This window comes from Fusarium venenatum (assembly GCF_020744135.1).
Source record: "Fusarium venenatum strain MPI-CAGE-CH-0201 chromosome Unknown EDB82scaffold_2, whole genome shotgun sequence".
Lineage (NCBI taxonomy): Eukaryota > Fungi > Ascomycota > Sordariomycetes > Hypocreales > Nectriaceae > Fusarium > Fusarium venenatum.
This window is the reverse complement of record NW_027072130.1, coordinates 1,544,274-1,560,749: the sequence shown is the minus strand read 5'-3', so window position 1 is coordinate 1,560,749 and position 16,476 is coordinate 1,544,274. Positions and strand designations below refer to the sequence as shown.

The 16,476-nt window shown below is 49.7% G+C and overlaps 5 protein-coding genes and 1 non-coding gene across 6 annotated transcripts; 3 read left to right on the top strand and 3 right to left on the bottom strand.

Moving 5' to 3' along the window:
* Positions 1-1,853: 1,853 nt before the first annotated feature.
* On the top strand, positions 1,854-4,856 carry EDB82DRAFT_427782 (uncharacterized protein; the record flags this gene model as incomplete). Its single annotated transcript, XM_065607662.1, has 3 exons — positions 1,854-2,418; positions 2,461-2,717; positions 2,766-4,856. 3 exons carry the CDS (start codon positions 1,854-1,856, stop codon positions 4,854-4,856), a joined length of 2,913 nt encoding a protein of 970 aa, XP_065464541.1.
* Positions 4,857-5,357: 501 nt separating this feature from the next.
* Positions 5,358-5,447, top strand: EDB82DRAFT_t164. Its single transcript has one exon. It is a non-coding gene; the product is annotated as a tRNA-Glu (tRNA).
* Positions 5,448-5,607: 160 nt separating this feature from the next.
* EDB82DRAFT_129484 (uncharacterized protein) lies at positions 5,608-9,413 on the bottom strand. Its single transcript, XM_025733371.2, has 4 exons — positions 9,131-9,413; positions 8,930-9,080; positions 6,908-8,877; positions 5,608-6,854 (listed from the first exon to the last, which is right to left on the bottom strand). The coding sequence occupies exons 1-4, from the start codon at positions 9,193-9,195 to the stop codon at positions 5,774-5,776; spliced, it is 3,267 nt and encodes a 1,088-aa protein (XP_025584285.1). The 5' UTR covers positions 9,196-9,413; the 3' UTR covers positions 5,608-5,773.
* A 920-nt stretch (positions 9,414-10,333) lies between these two features.
* Positions 10,334-11,074, top strand: EDB82DRAFT_130450 (ESCRT-II complex subunit-domain-containing protein). The gene is made up of 2 exons (XM_025733370.2): positions 10,334-10,850; positions 10,903-11,074. The coding sequence occupies exons 1-2, from the start codon at positions 10,400-10,402 to the stop codon at positions 11,013-11,015; spliced, it is 564 nt and encodes a 187-aa protein (XP_025584284.1). The 5' UTR covers positions 10,334-10,399; the 3' UTR covers positions 11,016-11,074.
* Positions 11,075-11,172: 98 nt separating this feature from the next.
* On the bottom strand, positions 11,173-13,869 carry EDB82DRAFT_473941 (uncharacterized protein; the record flags this gene model as incomplete). The annotated part of the gene is made up of 4 exons (XM_025733369.1): positions 11,173-11,799; positions 11,852-13,256; positions 13,309-13,742; positions 13,795-13,869. 4 exons carry the CDS (start codon positions 13,867-13,869, stop codon positions 11,173-11,175), a joined length of 2,541 nt encoding a protein of 846 aa, XP_025584283.1.
* A 720-nt stretch (positions 13,870-14,589) lies between these two features.
* On the bottom strand, positions 14,590-16,339 carry EDB82DRAFT_473940 (uncharacterized protein; the record flags this gene model as incomplete). Its single annotated transcript, XM_025733368.1, has 3 exons — positions 14,590-15,070; positions 15,120-15,692; positions 15,747-16,339. 3 exons carry the CDS (start codon positions 16,337-16,339, stop codon positions 14,590-14,592), a joined length of 1,647 nt encoding a protein of 548 aa, XP_025584282.1.
* Positions 16,340-16,476: the final 137 nt, after the last annotated feature.

Below are 16,476 nucleotides of genomic sequence, written 5' to 3'. Positions count from 1 at the left end.
TTGTGAGTTGTCGCTAATCGGCAATAAACAAGCCATTTTATGCAGAGTCGTCATTAGAAAACATCAAGCGTTGAAACTAACAACTGACGCGAGTTTGATCTTCGATATGGATCCTCCGATTTAGCCTCTTACGGAGTACGATGAGGAGAATTCCGCAAAAGCGTCTGAGGGTACCGGGCAGCTGAAAGGAAGCTGTGATGGATCATTTCGTGGCGGTGGGGCGACCTGGGAATAGTTCGCAGTGGCGGTGCCTGATTAACGGTAGGGCAGCTGAGATATCTGCAGCTAAGCAGGATATGGAAACAAGTCTGAGACGGGTCAGATTGCACTTTGATTTTCTTGCTCAGCTCTGCTGGTATCCGTTGATACAAAATGCAGTTTGCCGAAGCGATGTTGCACAAGGCGATAGATTCAAAACAAGATGAGCTGATTTTAGAGTCAGTCATTGGCAGTTGTGATATATGCCCGATATTCAACGGCACCCAAAGTGCCGGAATCTCATCGCTTAGATGAAGTCTATTGCCGTCTGGAATGTACAATTTTTCGTTGAGCATACTGGGTAATGAGTGTGTGGGATAAGACTCGCGTGGCCGACCCGAGACAATTGTGACAGCGGGGGTTTGTTTCTCTTGACTTGTCATGTGAGTATTGAATCATGACTTTATGTCAATATCGATAATTGCTTTGTTGAAAGACGGCAGACGAGACAGACCAGACCCCTGGTTCGCTTTCGGTACGGGAAGGGTCATTCATTCCAGTCGATTTAATAGAGTTGGTAGTGACAGGTACACAGTGTAGAGATGCATTATCTGAGACGGAAACTGTACCAAAAAGCTAAACTGGTGGGAGAGGGGTAACAATCAAGTCTTCTGTGGTGAGGTCTAGGCTGTAAATCTTCCGTGCTCCCCCCTAGTCCCCCTCCTCTGGGGACATGAAATGTCTCAGTGGACTGGTCCGCCACAATCAATAAACGGAAAGTCACTCTACGCACTGTATTACAGCATCAATAGGCGAAGTTGTTCAGGTGGGACCAGCGGGAATTCATCACTCGCTTGTTAGTCTAGCAAGCAGTTTAGTAAATGGGATCCGTATTTCCTTTAGAAGAACGAGCTTGGCCAAGCCCGGACTCGACTGGTCGTCACTGGGCTGATACCCGGTTACCATCGTACGATTTCCCGCCCTCTCCTCAAACTGAATTCCTTGCATCCATCGCTCGTCTCCGAACTTCTGCTCAAATTGCCTGTTCTTTTTCACCAGCAAAACATCTTTTATCGCTTGCCAGTCGAACCACAATCGCGAGACCGCGCTGCTCTTTTCCTTGTCCTTACTGTAGAACCCCTGTACTATCCTTATCCTTATCCTCTTTTACCTGTCAAACCTTCGGCAACACCCGCTTGACCTCAAATCAATCATTCGATCATTGCACGATTGAGACGAGACAACCATCATCTTCTGTTGCAGCACGCCCTCACCCTTCAACGCTTCTACCGACCGATCCATCATCTTAGCTACAGACTAGAGGCCTGTCGATCCGATTCATCAATCATTGGCCCTGATTCAGCACGGTCTGTCAGGTCACTTACTCACTGTAATTGTCGCGATCGCGGAACAAGTCCACTCTTTGGCCGAGACTCAATCAGATAGATCGCGCCGGGAATAGAGGCCCAATTCAATCAAACTGCAGCAATAGTTAGCTGGCAGTCCATTCAAATCCTTGCTCATTCGAGATACCAGCCGGCCAGAGGCTTCGTCTTCCCGAAAGGCCTCGCTCTCTCACGGCGACTCCTTCGGGGTCACCCCAACTTGCTGGGTCAATCAATCAGACCATCGCGACTGCATGGTGCTGGCCCATCATGCCTGGCTCTCACTTCTCTGACCTGGCCGACCAGGACACCAACGGTCTTTATGTTGTCCCAGATCCTAATATGGGTTTTATTGACGATGGCTCTGCCGTAAAATCTAACCCCTCCTCGGCCTCCCTGCCCAACGATTCTTCCCGTCCCCAGACCCAGCAGCAATACTACGACGCTGGATGGCAGTTCACCGGCACACCCCCTTACGACTCGTACGACCCTTCCAGTAGTGCTCCTCCCGCTCCAGCCAACTACCCGGCCACTGCTTGGTTCGACCTTGGTCAGGATCAGCGGAATCCTCAACAACTGCCCGTCTCTACAGGAATCGACGGCCTTCCGGCAACCACCTTCAGCCCCGAATCCCTCTACGCCGCTTCTGGACCATCCCTAGCACAAGGCAACTTCGCAGACAATCTCGCTCTCCAGCAGCCGCCAATTATTAGCAATCTTACTCCTGCGCTGCAGGAGAAGCTACGCAACATCGCCATGCCACCTCATCTCCAATATCAATCTCCAAAGAGCGCTTCCAGCCCTGACTCAGCAAACGGCGAGCTTATTAGAAGAGGTCTCCTCTCGTCGCCGGACCCTGCCGATGGATCTTCGAAAGCGTCCCGAAAGCGCAAGTCTTCCGCCGACCCCGAGGATGACGATGATGAAGATGATGGCGACCAACCAGTGAAGAAGACCGCTCACAATATGATTGAGAAGCGATACCGAACCAACCTAAACGACAAGATTGCCGCCTTGAGAGACAGTGTTCCCAGTCTTCGTATTATGACCAAGAGCGCGCGCGGCGAAGATACTACCGAGGATCGCGAGGAGCTTCACGGGTTGACTCCAGCCCATAAGCTGAACAAGGCTACCGTACGTTATGTTCTTCTGACGAGGTAATAAACGCTGATCGATGACCAGGTTTTGAGTAAAGCAACTGAGTACATTCGACATCTCGAGAAGCGAAACAATCGACTACTTGACGAAAATGGCGCCATGCAAGCCCGGATTGCTGCCTTTGAGAAGTTGTTTATGGCTGGTGCTATGAACGGCGCCATCAGCCCCCTCCAGCAACCGCCCACGCCTATTCAGTATGCCCAAGACGCTCAGCAATTCGGAAACTCGCCCATGGGGTCGTCACAAGACGGTAACGCGCAGCCCGGTGGTATGATCCAAGTTCCCGACGACATGAAGAGAATCATTTCAGCACAGATGGCCGCCGGTCAACCATATCCCGTTCCTCAACAACAATACAGAGGTGGCAACCCGGCTCTCATCAGACAGCAACAGATTCAACAGCAGCAACAAATGCAGCAAAACAGGTGGAACAATGCCGGTCCTTACATTGGTAAACTGATGGTCGGATCATTGGCTGGTCTCATGATCCTTGAGGCAGTCCGTGAAGATGAGATCACCAATGAGAAGCCCGAAGGCCGTGGTCTGTACGCTGTGCCTCTGCAACTTCTCAAGGCTGCATCGTCTAGTCTTGACTTGAGTGTTGGAGGTTATCATATTCACACATCTCTCCGAGTTATTCTTTTGCTTGGAACATTGCTCTGGGTGTTTGTTCCGTCTCTCTTCTCACAAACACAGCAAAAGCACAACAAGCCGCAAGCCGGTGTTCTCCAGGCGGCACCATCACTCGCGTCACCGATCCATGTTCGTCGACAGGCCTGGCTTACTGCTATCCAAACGGTCTGGGTTCCTCGCCACAACTTCTTCCTCGAGGCCGCAGCTCTTGTCCTGAAGACTTTCAAACTCAGCCTTCGCAACGCCATTGGAATCCAAGGTTATCAAGCCCTTACCGGGTTAACACTAGAGCAGGAGACTGCCCGAGTCCAGGCCTGGAGTATTGCTATTGATTCGCAGTTGGCTGGTGGCGATGTCGAGATCAACAAGAGCCGCCTTGTTCTTACTTTCCTTGCTTCTGGTACCCTCCCCGACACACCCGCTAGACTCATGCTCAAGGCACTTCACATCCGCGTTCTTCTCTGGGGTCTCAGCCAAAACCGACTTCACCTTGGAGCAAGCAACATCATCGCTTCAAAGATTGCCCGAGCGAGGTGGAATGAGGCTCGTCAACTGAACCGTCTTCTTACTCAACTCCACCGCGAATCCGCCGAGCAGCACGACGACGACCTTCCCGAGCATCTTGCGTTGCTGGTTGAGCAAGACTGCGACGAAGTGCTCAACGACGATGTTATCCAGCGTGCGCACAACCTTGCCTTTAATGCCGAAACCGATTACAACGTTACAGCCCCTATGGATGGTATGGATGCAGTCGTTGATGATACCGCTATTGGGTCCCCTCTCGATGCTGTCGCGGCTTGGTGGTCAACTCAAATGCTGCATCGAACCTTGATCGCCACGATGGAAAAGGATGAAGAGACTCTCAGCACCAAGGTCGAAGACATCGAACTCTCCATCAAAATCGCACCCTTGGGATCTACCGCTCAGGCTCGTGCCATAGTAGCACGCGCAGTCCTGGTTGACAAGGCCCGTGGCGCTAACATCGCCTCTGCCTTGCAGTCAATGGGCAACGAAAAGGTTGACGCTCTTTTAAGTAATTCCATCTGCGTTGTTGATTCCAGCTTCCAAGCCTCCACCTCCGATTTCCGACTCGCCCTCCGCTGTGCCATGGCAATTGCCCACCTCCGACGTGTCGAATGCACACCCGGAAGCACCCACCAAGGCCTCCGAATGATCGATTCAGTCATGACACGCGGCAGTGTCTCCCAAATGTCTCTTCTCGGATGCACCGCGGCTCTCCAGCTTATGGAAGAGCTCTACGAGCAAAAGGCTGCCGCCGAGACTTTCAACTCTTCTCTTGAACGTCTGTCTGGTGGTCTTCGTCTATGGATGGGTGGCGCTCCTGGCGAGAAGTGCGGCGTTGCCTCGGAGGTGCGAGAGAAGGTTGTAAACCGGTGCCTGACCATCACCAAGAGCATGGTGGGAATGGATTCAGACACTGGATACGGAAGCCTTGACGAATGCGAAGACGACGGATGTTAGACGACAAGCAGCGATCTCTTTTTTGTTATTATTATTATTATCTCATTTGTGAGCGACACACACCTGGCGGTCATCTTTCATCAACTCGATTTGCATCATCTCAAGAGGTTGAATCTACGTCTCTGACTTCTGTGAGATGACTTTCTGTATGAACATGGGTACTTGTTTTTCTTAGAAGGGGCTGAAATCCCGGGTTGCTACTATCATGGAGTTATACTTGGTATCGGGTAAAAGGAAGGTCAAACAAATACAGGGCAAAAGACAGATAGTTCAAGGGCACCTTGTTAAAGGACACAGCGTACGCGAGTTGTGGCATAGTGATTTGGCATCAAAGATATTTTCTTATCATTATTCAAAGTACATTGATCAGTCATTGAGAATTTGTCGTGATGATTTTTGATATCGAAGGACTGAGGGCGGTCTTGGAAATTGCAGCCTACGGACCTACACTTCATGATCCCTGAAACCACCACAAGATTTCATCAATCACCAATTCCGATTTCCGGTATGGTGTAGTGGCTAACATTTCGCGCTCTCACAACCTGAGAGATCAGTACCGCGGAGCCCAGGGTTCGATTCCCTGTACCGGAGTTATTCTTTTGCTCTTTTTGTAGCTTGTGTAGACGGATGTTGTCAAAAGGTGTTTATCTTTTTGCCTAGAGATAATAACTCAATGGTTGCTTACTGTTGGGAAAGTCAGGGTCGTCACTGTGGATGGATGGTAAGTTGGTGTTCGAGGTATATTCACGATATGCAAGACCTTTTGTATGAACGTTGAATTTCTTCTATATTGTTGAAGAAGGTCGATATATCTATTCAGATAGCATCATCATAACAAAAACATCCCAAACCACCCAACCTCAAGCCCCAAACGCCATGTAATCTACTCCAACTCCTTGTTTATATCTATACCATTTTTACCATTCTGGTGCACCGCCTCCGCATCCATTAGAAGCCATCATGAGATCCATCGGCTTGGTAGTCATCTTGGGCTGACCAGTAGGCTTGACATATGGCTTCTTACCACGAATACCCACAAACTTGATCTTGCTATCGAGCTTGGCCAGCGGTGCCTCACCAGCCTCACCCTTCTTAATCATCCACTTCTTAGTGCCCAAGGCGCTGTCGAGCTCGTCCACAGGGGGAAGCTTGAGATACAGCATACCGTCGGAACGAGACTCGGTGGGGAACGTGGCGATTGACATGGACTCATCCGTTTTGCAAGCACCGTTTCCGAGATCGAAATTGCGCTTGTGGTGAGGACATGAGACCCAGGGTGAAGTAGCAGCCTTGTCGCCGTTTTGCTCCGCCTTATGAGGCTCCTGGCCGATGAGACCGTCAGATAGAATGAATGCACGCTTGTGAGGGCACATTTGTTGAGTAGCGTAGTAAACACCCTTGATACGCCAAATAGCGAGTTGAGTATCGCCACGCTTGACGGTAGCAGAGATACCATTGGGCAACTCATCAGCACCGTCAAAGTAGGATGATTCGATGATGGGCTCCCAAGCCGTCATGGACCACTTATCCTTGAGACCCTGGAAATCATCCTTTGCCGCAGCATCGGAAGGCCAGAAAGCAGGTCGCTTTTGACCACGATCATCCTCAAGCTCCATGTTGCGCGTCGTATCGCTTGTGTTGGCGAATTGCTTGAACTTGTTCGCAATAGCGGGAGTCTTGATGGCTTCGGCCCACTCGTCGAAGAAACTATCAACGAGTTCTTCCATCTGAGCCTCAAGCGAGGCATTGATGCCAAGCTTGTCCTCGAGAATAACCTCCTGGAGGTACTTGATACCTCCAGGGAGGTTCTCGATCCAACGTGCTGTTCGCTGGAGCTTGTCGGCTGTGCGCATGTAGAACATGAGATAACGGTCCAGAATAGTCACAACATCAGCTGGAGGCACATCCTTGGCTAATAGCTCGGCATGGCGGGGGTTTGCACCACCGTTACCACCGACAAAGATGTTCCAGCCCTTTTCTGTAGCGATCAAACCGAAGCTGGGAATGCTGTTAGCAAACTTGCAAGTAAGTGACGAGGGACTATAACATACTCTTTGCTTTGAGCTTCGGCACACTCGCGCACGCAGCCACTGACACCACCTTTGATCTTGTGAGGGGCTCGGATACTCTTGTACCGCTCCTCCAGACGTACAGCCAGGCCAACACTATCACTGAGACCGAATCGACACCATGTTGAGCCTACACAACTCTTGACAGTTCGTAGGGACTTGGCATAGGCATGACCAGACTCCATGCCACCAGCGACAAGCTGACCCCAGATGTCCAGCAGATCTTGCTTCTGAGCACCAAACAAGTCAATACGCTGTCCACCTGTGATCTTGGTGTACAGGCTGTACTTCTGAGCAACCTCGCCAATGACGACAAGTTTGTCAGGGGTAATCTCACCACCGGATACACGAGGAACCACAGAGTAGGTTCCATCACGCTGGATGTTACCAAGGAAGCGGTCGTTGGTTTCTTGAAGACCGTGGGTCGTCTTGTCCATAACGTGTCTGTTCCACAGCGAAGCCATGATGCTTGCCACCACAGGCTTACACAGCTCACAACCAACAGCACTCTTGTCGTTTCCGGCCTCGCGCATGACTTCGTTCATAGACTTGAGACGCTTGACCATGATAATGTTGAACAAGTCGGCACGTGAGTAGCTAAAGTGCGAGCAGATGTAGTTTGTAACTTCTTGACCCATGGAAGCCATCGTCTTGTTGAAGATGGTGGTGACGAGGGGCACACAACCACCACAGCCGGTACCAGCCTTTGTGCATTTCTTGATGCTGGCGACGTCCTTGCACGTGCCATCTTTGACGACCTTGACGATATCGCCTTTGGTGACGTTGTGGCATGAACACACTTGAGCGTCATCGTCAAGATCATCCGAGTCCTCTTCTCCCTTCTTAGCACCAAGGATCAGCTCGCTAGGAGACACATCAAGTTCCTTTTGAGACTTGACCATGGGCAGAAGCTTGACGTAGTCGCACACATCTCCAATCATCATACCACCAAGGAGATACTTTCCATCCTTGGTAAAGATGTATTTCTTGTAGACGTTGGAGAAGGGATCTCTGTATGTGAGCGCCTGAACAGAGTTGGGAGACTTGGCGTCACCATTGACCAAGTTCTTTGCATATTTGCGAGGAAGGGTAATTGGGCCATCGCGATCAGCGAAACAGTCACCAAAACTAGCGACGTTGACTCCCAATAGCTTGAGCTTGGTGCTCATATCAGGAGTCTTGAATGTTTGAGGGCTGTGGAGTTTGGCTTGGGTAAGGTTGAAGGCAACAACTTCGGCCATTGCAACGCCAGGACCGATGAGACCGTATGCCATACCTCTCCAACTAGCACATTCTCCAATGGCGTAGATATCAGGCATGCTTGTCCTCAAGTCGTCGTTGACAACGATACCGCCTCGTTGTCCAACCTCGAGGTTAGCTGCCCGTGCGAGGTCGTCTCTAGGCTTGACACCAACAGCAAAGCATAGTGTTGAGCAGTCGATCTCCGAGCCATCATCAAAGACGACTCCGGTGAGGTTATTGTTTTCGTCTGTCTTCAGGCTAGACACGCCCTTGCCCAGGTTGATGTCCACGCCAAGTTGTTGGACCTGGTCTGCTACCATTTTCCCGGCCGTCTCGTCTACCTGTCTGCTCAAAACCCAAGGTGACTTCTCAATAAGATCAACCTTGTTGTAGCATTCGAGATCCAGCATAGCCTTGGCAGCTTCCAGACCGAGCAGACCACCGCCCACGACAACGCCATTAGTGCCATGCTTGTCGCTGGAGAACTTGATAAGCTTATTCAAGTCATCAATTGTGCGGTATACAAAGACACCGTTGCTATCCCATCCTTTTAGCATGCGGGGGAGGATAGCATCTGAGCCTGTAGCGAGAACAAGGATGTCGTATGGGTAACTCTCGCCATTTGCGCATTCGACAAACTTCGTATCAGTGTTGATATGTGTGGCTTTTGTGTTGATGTGGTAATTTAATGAAGCTTCAGATTCTAGGTACTGAAAAGATGTTAGTACAAGTTGAAACATATATTGTTGGTCTTAAACGTACCCATTCTGATGGGTTCATGTATAACTCCTCGACCTTGCGGTGCTCGAAGAAAGTTGTGAGTCCTACTCGATTGTAGGCAAGATATGGTTCCTCTCCAACGACTGTAATTGTGTATTCTTTTGATTTGGCATCGTATTTAAGCAGCTTTTCTCTTTGTGGTTGTCAGTACGTGTATGTCAGTCAGTGTGGATATGGACTTACATAAAGGCAATGCCTACCATGCCCAGTCCAACGACGACAATGCGTTTTTGTGTCGTTGCAGTCATCTTTGCGTCTTGATATAGTATAAGAAATGAATATCATTCAGAGGGAAAAAAGACGACGAAAACAAAACTCTTAGGCCTACCGTGTTTATAAGTGACCTCGAGACCAAAGAGCCCTGCTACAAAAGAGGGTCTCTGGTCCTATGCCATTTTGTGTCATGATTCCTTACTCCCTATCAAGAAGTGACATCTCCGGAAAGCATGTACTCGTGCCTGTGGCGTAACAAGCATTTCCGCTGCTCTGTCCAAACAGCGTGGGCGTATTTGCAGTGCCCGTCTCAACTTGGCAGGGCAGATCTTGATAAGGAGACAGGTGCTGTAGTCAAGGGACCAATCAGAGACTGTGCTCTTTAGGTGTCTTCTCCGCGGAGAAGCATAGTTTTGGGGCCAAAGGGTCGTACGTCGGGACAGACCACGACAGCGTATGATATGATATGAGATTAAACAAGGTGATTCTCACAGTCTATTCGGTAGAGAATCCGGTTTCTAACGAAGTTGCACCATATCATAGCGTACGGTGAAGTCTTGTGGGTTGTCGACTGATATAAGTCTCGGTGAGCCATTAGGCGAAGTTCCTTCCAGCTTGTCCTGATTCTGTTCAAACACAAATACTTGCTAGAGCAATTGATGTTCGGAACATTATCGTATCGTATCGTCAGTTGGTCAACAACAACTCCGGAGTTCCAATACATCCGTGCTATTTTTGTGAGAGCTATCGGTACAGTATTCATCGGGAATAACCACTAGCTCCCTTCTTCCCTGCAGTATGCTTTCTCCTCGGAGGCAGTACAAAGAGCCTCTTTCACAATTGCCGCAATAGATAAGCCGCAACAGATAAGCCGCAAAGATATCTCCTATTGCAGTCTTTGCAAAGCATCAGCTCTCACTGGCTCCCCACAAAGATAACGTTGCAAGACTGCGATATCTCGGGGTTTCGATTATCAGGGAAATTCGAAGATTTGGCCATTGAGTGGACAAACAATAATATTTGTGCGGATTAACTAGGATTTGAATTGATTGCGGATAGTGGGTAAGCTCCAGTAGCTGTCATGAGAGTAAAACGGCTGTCAAAGCCTCAGGTACCCATGATGCACGTGTCTAGCGGCCTGTAGCTTACTGCTACAGAGCCTAGAACCCCTCCCACGTCATCGCCCAAGTCTCAACACCACACCTAAACATCACCAACCATCTTCTCACCCTCATCGCAATGACTACCACCACCACCACATCCGCCCCCTCCGACTCCTTCAAATTCCCTCGCGAATACCACTTCCCAGCTTTCTTCACCCGCCAAACAAACCTCACCACGCTGCACGCCCAACACAACAAGTGGGCCGATCTCATCCTCGCATACGCCCGGCATAATCGTATTTTCCGACTCTCCCTCTCCGAAGCTGCCGACTCAGACCTGTTTGTCAATCGCAAACTCGATCGTCGCCTGCAGTTTGATGATATTCGGGATGTTGTCTCCTTCATGCACACCGATGGACGTGTAGAGTATGTTGGAGGCGGTACGTCGGGCGACGTCGTCTTTCTGTACTGGAGAAAGCCCGAGGAGTGGGCTGAGCTTGTAGAGAACTACGTTGAAGAGTCTGGACAAAAGGGCAGCGTTCTTACAGTCTATGAGCTTGTCGAAGGAGATGGCACAAAAGGAAATGGTAAGTCTACCCTTGATAACATGTTTCGGCGTCGATTTGCTAATGACTACAGATATTCACGGCATGGACACGGACGTCCTACTAAAAGCTCTCAACGTCCTCGTCAAACGAAACAAGGCCCAAATATTTGGCCAGGACGACTCATTAGGTGTGAAATTCTTCTAATCGCTTTCAATCCATTTTCACATCTCTACATAAAGTACACATGCATGAGCCCGTCTCTTTTTACGAGCGATGAGCACAAAGCAAAAGCAACTGCCAATTCCAATATCGGCACCGCTGTCAAGAACCCTTCCAAACGCCACCAAGAAACGAGACTGCATCACTCTGCAGCGTAATATTTCTCGACAAGAAAAGATTCGTCGAACCGTACTTGTTGAGCCATTGCAACATCGAGCAACCAGTCAGGTACCACGACCCGCGGTTCCATGTTGCCTCCCCGCGCCATCTCTCGGAATCGATCCCACAGTGCCTTCTCATCCTTGGCATCACTGCTGAGGAGGTAAACAGGCTCAGGAGGCGCATTGCCTTCTTCCTCGGCGGTCGTTGGTCGAATTGTTGTTCCACTTCGCGCTCGATAGATCTTGAAAATCGCCCCGTTTGCCTCGGCGATAGCCCTGTAGCTGTCGGGACCATTGCGGATCTTTTCCGTGCAATAAATTGGGACACCTAGCAGTAGCTTGCCTCTGTTGGCTTTAGCACGGGCAACCGACTTGTCGAGCTCGATATTGTACTTCTTTTCCGCATCCTTGTCTTGGAGTGTGAAGTCGTCCACATCAGGTAGATTGCCCGTATCTAAGGCTTGGTCGATGAAACTTGAGGAGATGACGGTTGGTCCGCGTGAAAGGGCACACAAAAATTTGACAGTGCGGACGACGTTGGGTGCAGCCAGATAGTCACAAGGTTGACCCTCTCCAACAATCTGAATCCCCATTTCTCGTAGTTTTTTCTGTAAATTAGATTAGAACAAACATCAAGATTAATGGCTCGCGCCTACTTACTCGATCCCGATCTTCCTTGCTCTTGTCTCCGACCCAGCGATTGAATGCTGTCAAGATAATACGCATTGAAACGCCAGGAAGGGACGGTTTTGCCTTCTTTGCCGGCCGCTTGGCCGTCGTTGTGTCGTCTTCAGCTTCAGGAGATGCACTTTTTGTCTTGATGATGTCTTTCTCAGCCTGATCCGCAGCCCGTTTGCCACCCCAGACTGCATTGCCTCCTTTAGCATTCCTCTTCTTCTCCTTTTCGTACAACGCAATGTCGTCGCTTAGGTCAAGCAAAGCTGCCTGTGCTTTCGCTTTGGCACTACGACCTCCTGTAGAAATCACTGATGGCGTGTCATTCTCCTTTCCTGCACGCCGTGATCGAATAGGAGTTGCTACGGAAGCAGCCTTCGCAGCGGCCTTTTTCTTCGCGGGTTTCTCATCCTCTTCAACATCCTCCATCTCGACATCTTCGCTGCCGACTTGACCAATTACGACACCCTCTGCTGGTCCTCGTGGGTAGGCATTTTCCTCTGCAGCTTCGAGGATCTTCCGCTTTCTCTTCGCTGCCGGGGACAAGTTTTCGTCGCCTCCGGGATAGTACTTGTCCCGCAACCTCGACTCGTCAAAAAATGTTTGACCGATTATCTCTCCCAGATTAGTTCGAGGAGGAAAGTGGGTGTACTTCTTGATGCTAATGGGAGTTATCTCGCATTTAGCATAGCTCTCCTCAATCCAAAGATGGTTCACAACGTCGATGCCCCATTCAGGCGCCGCTTTGCACTTTTCACTAGAATCGCGTGCGGTGATGAGATGGGTGTTGTCCGATTTCATCGTCTTGGTAAACTCGGCTCCACACGCCCTGATCAGATTCTCAAGGTAGATTCGTGCCTCTCCACCGTAATTTGAAACAGTAATGCGAAGTTCCTTGAAGCCCGGGATGCCGTCCCTTGGAATAGGATAATGTAGCAGTCGACGAAGGGGTGATGTCCATTCGTTATGAACAATCAGCCAGAAAAGCCAAGCCAGGTTGCCAACATCCTTGCATGATTGCGCTGCTCTAATATACTGAGGTCCATCACGGTACTGGCAAATGAAGGCATCGCAGTCCCCGACCTCATCCACGAGCTTTCCGCCTCCATTTATGATGATCTCCTGAATCACCTTGGATAACCTTTCAGTAACGCTCAGGTCTTTCGAGAGCATGACGCGGCGATCCTGGAAAACGGTCACAGGAGGGCGAGCTGCATCGTTGTCAGATGGCAAACGCAGGTCTAATGGCGCATGCGACGTTGCTCCTAATAAGTTCTTGTTTTCCGGGATTTTAACCTCGTCTTCGGGGGACTTCTTCAGAATCTCGGGATCGGGTAGTACATATGGGTTTTCGTCGATGCGCTTTCCGAGCTTGAAACAATCGTCGAACCTAGACAGTATCAGTGATTATGTTTGACTAGCTAGTTGCACGTAGAACTTACCAGTGTGGTAAGACAACCTTGCCTTTCCATCCCTTTGCAAGAGCAGCTTGAAGTTTTGGGTGGTCCATTGACAGCGCACAAATATGCGTAGTCATACGAGTAGCATCCTTGGATTCTTGTCCACCCAAGGCCATGACAGCACCAGCGATGCACTCTTTGTCCGTCTCTGGTAGATCGGCGCACGTAACGACAACGTCTGAGAATATCATCCTGGGGTCAGGCGAGAAGGGCCTGATTTGTGACTGTTTTCGGCGGGCGACGGAGCTGGCGATCCACTGTGTTGTGACTACAGGAATCATAATAGCTTGTGCTTCGGTGAATTGTGGAAAGTCAATTGTGTTGGAGATGATATGTGTGACTTTTTCGACAGGTAGCGAACCATCGCGTCTAGGTTCGCAGATGGTAGCACCATTGTCTTGCAAAATTTTCGATAGCTTTAAAGAAGTTAGTTTATCGGTTCCTTGTCAGTAAAAAGTCAAAACATACCTCTCCGATCAGTTTTGGAGCGAGTTCGCTGCTCGCGACAAACGCGATGGCGCATTCCGCAAAGACAGCAGCCATGTCGCGTGTTTGAAGTGCAAAGAGAAGGAATGAGAGAAAAAAAACAAGATAAATTAACACTCTATGATTATATCATGAGTCCGGGTAGGATTCTAAAGTACAAGAATGACGATTGATTGGTAATATTAGCAGCAATAGCAAATATCGTGGGGTTCTTGGTGGTGGGCAGGAAGGTCTTTGTCAAGCTCCCCTGTCGACGCGCCACCCACTCAACGCGAGAAACTGGCGCGGCCACGTGACTCTCGTAATCAGTAGCTCGAACTTATGATGCCACCATATTTACATTGGCTTTGATGTATCTATACATGATGCACTGAGCCGGTACTTAACGCCACCAACGTTCTATGATTGAGAACAAAGGAAGCCAAGACAATGTTTATGCTGCAAGTGGTTGAACAATCGTCCTGATGGCATTTCTTTCACCCTCTCAGCTACGAGACGAACTGAAAATACTCTACTCTAAATGTTCAGACGAAAACTTTGGTGAATCAAGATGAATGGTACATTCAAAATGAAGGGCCGTATACTCCGTTCTTCATCATCATTACTATGGTATTTCCGTATATCCAACCCATCATTGTACCCCAGCACCTAGTGACCACGGATACATACATGAGGGTGGCCAACAAAGGATGTTTTCCTCCCGAAAAGCAAACATAACTCCAAACACCAGTGCCCATGCTTTAGCGAGTCATTAATAGTGTGTCCTTGCCTATACTTTTAGCCCACCACACCCAATGGCCCTTCAACGACTTCGTCCAATGAAGCCAACGCCACAGCTGCTCCCATTAATGAGCTCTCCTTTGCCGATACAAGCTTGATCGTTCGGTTTCCAGCCTTTTCCTTCTTGTCGCCTGCGACCAAGTCGTCCAAGTATGACTGGCAGCTGTCGAGATAGCCGGGGTAGCTCTCAATGACACCGCCGTTGTAGGCAACCGTTGTCTCGGCTAGATCCCGGTCGGCCTCTGCGCTGTCACGCTCAGGAGATTCTGTTGATAGAGTCTGGACAAAGTTGTTTTGGCTGTCAATACGTAGATTCCAAAAAGCGTGGACGCCAGTAGCAACGAGCGCACTTGAGCGCTTGGAGATGAAACCGGCTAGTTGCTTGAGTAATTCCAGATCGGCAGTTGTGGGAGCATGCTTTGCTGGGTGGCGAAAAGAGAATTGCTTGCGTGCCTCTTCAAGACCAGAACTTGTGTCCCTGTTCACCATTAGTGTCATGTCGCAATTAACACACTCATGGGACTCACCTTTCAATAATAGAAAGCGTCTCAGTCGAGAAGGAGTACGGCTTCTGTAACGAAGCAGGAACCACACCTCCAAAGACCCCTGTTGTCTCGATAGCCTCAACAAGCGCCAGCCTGCAAATCTCGCCCAGGTACATGCCGCTGACCATATGCTCCAACGGCTGAAACTCGGGTCGAGAGTGGTTTGCCAGCAACTGTCGGTCCCATCTTGTCAAGGGCAAGATATCGCGTCCCATCATGCTGATCTCGCTGTTGATAATGACGTGTGTCGCTTTCTCGAACCATTGAGGAGGACGCTGGCCGAACTTAACTCGTCCAATGGCGGATACGGGAAGGTAGGCAGCCATGTTGACGCCGGTGCCTAGAATGAGACCAAATCGTGTTGTGGGGTGGTTATACGACTCTGATAGTAAGCACGCACTCGAATCATTAACAATAGCTCGAAGCTCTACGCTGAGACCGCGGTTCAAGCAAGCTGTTCTAACGATCTCTCCAAGATCCTGACCTAACAAGCCGTTGCATGCACAAAAGCCCTTGCCCATGCCTTGCAACTTGCCACCAGCCAGTGATGTTTGTCTGGGGAAAATATTAGCTCTACATGTAAGCGTGAACGTGGATGGATATGCGTACTCGATAGGGAAACTCCATGCCATCGACATAGGCAAAGGCCCGTCAGATCCACCATGCTGCTCTAGCTCTCCCGAAAGAGTTTCCAGTATCCTCTCAGCCATCCAGTCAAAGAAAGCCATTCCCTCTAGAGCCTTGATATCAGGAGTGATGCGAAAGTTGCGCATGCTGACAATCCTAGACTCTTCCCCGATATTGGACATGCGACCACAAAGTTCCACCAATGCTACTCTGAGGGTCGAACCGCCAACGTCCAAAGCTACAAAACGGCCGACTTCTGTGCCTCTTGGCAACTGGTGACTATACGATGGCAGCATACATTCCATGTCGGTCTCAAGTCGTTGTAGGAGTTGCTTCCGCATGTTGCGAGATAGTTGTTGGAGACCATCTTGGCTGACGGGGTCGAGAAATAGATCTTCGGCCTCTTTAAGAAATTCTTGGATAGACTTGCGCGGTGTGTTACCAACTCGAGATTTGCCGGATGTATCATGGCCCAACGAGCTACTCCAGTAAGCCAAGAGGGACTGAACTAGTGATTTCCCTCGAAGGAGGCTCTTGATGATGGCTGCTAAGAGCTTCTTTTGAAAAGTTGACATTGTGAAGAAGGGGTGTGTTATGAAAGAAAGTGACGAAAGAGAGGAGACGAGAACCCGGTTATCATGGGCACGACGGAAAGTAAATAGTCCAGAAAGAAGGGAGGTTGGAGAGGACTTTGGTGTCGAAGGAGCAACAA

Excerpts from the sequence above, each read along its gene's own strand:
- EDB82DRAFT_129484 (XM_025733371.2), bottom strand. The coding sequence starts at position 9,195 with ATGACTGCAACGACACAAAAACGCATTGTCGTCGTTGGACTGGGCATG. Across the intron at positions 9,081-9,130 it reads ATGGTAGGCATTGCCTTTAT|AGAAAAGCTGCTTAAATACG; the intron begins GTAAGTCCATAT and ends ACAACCACAAAG. Across the intron at positions 8,878-8,929 it reads ACATGAACCCATCAGAATGG|TACCTAGAATCTGAAGCTTC; the intron begins GTACGTTTAAGA and ends ACATCTTTTCAG.
- EDB82DRAFT_130450 (XM_025733370.2), top strand. The coding sequence starts at position 10,400 with ATGACTACCACCACCACCACATCCGCCCCCTCCGACTCCTTCAAATTC. Across the intron at positions 10,851-10,902 it reads AGATGGCACAAAAGGAAATG|ATATTCACGGCATGGACACG; the intron begins GTAAGTCTACCC and ends TAATGACTACAG.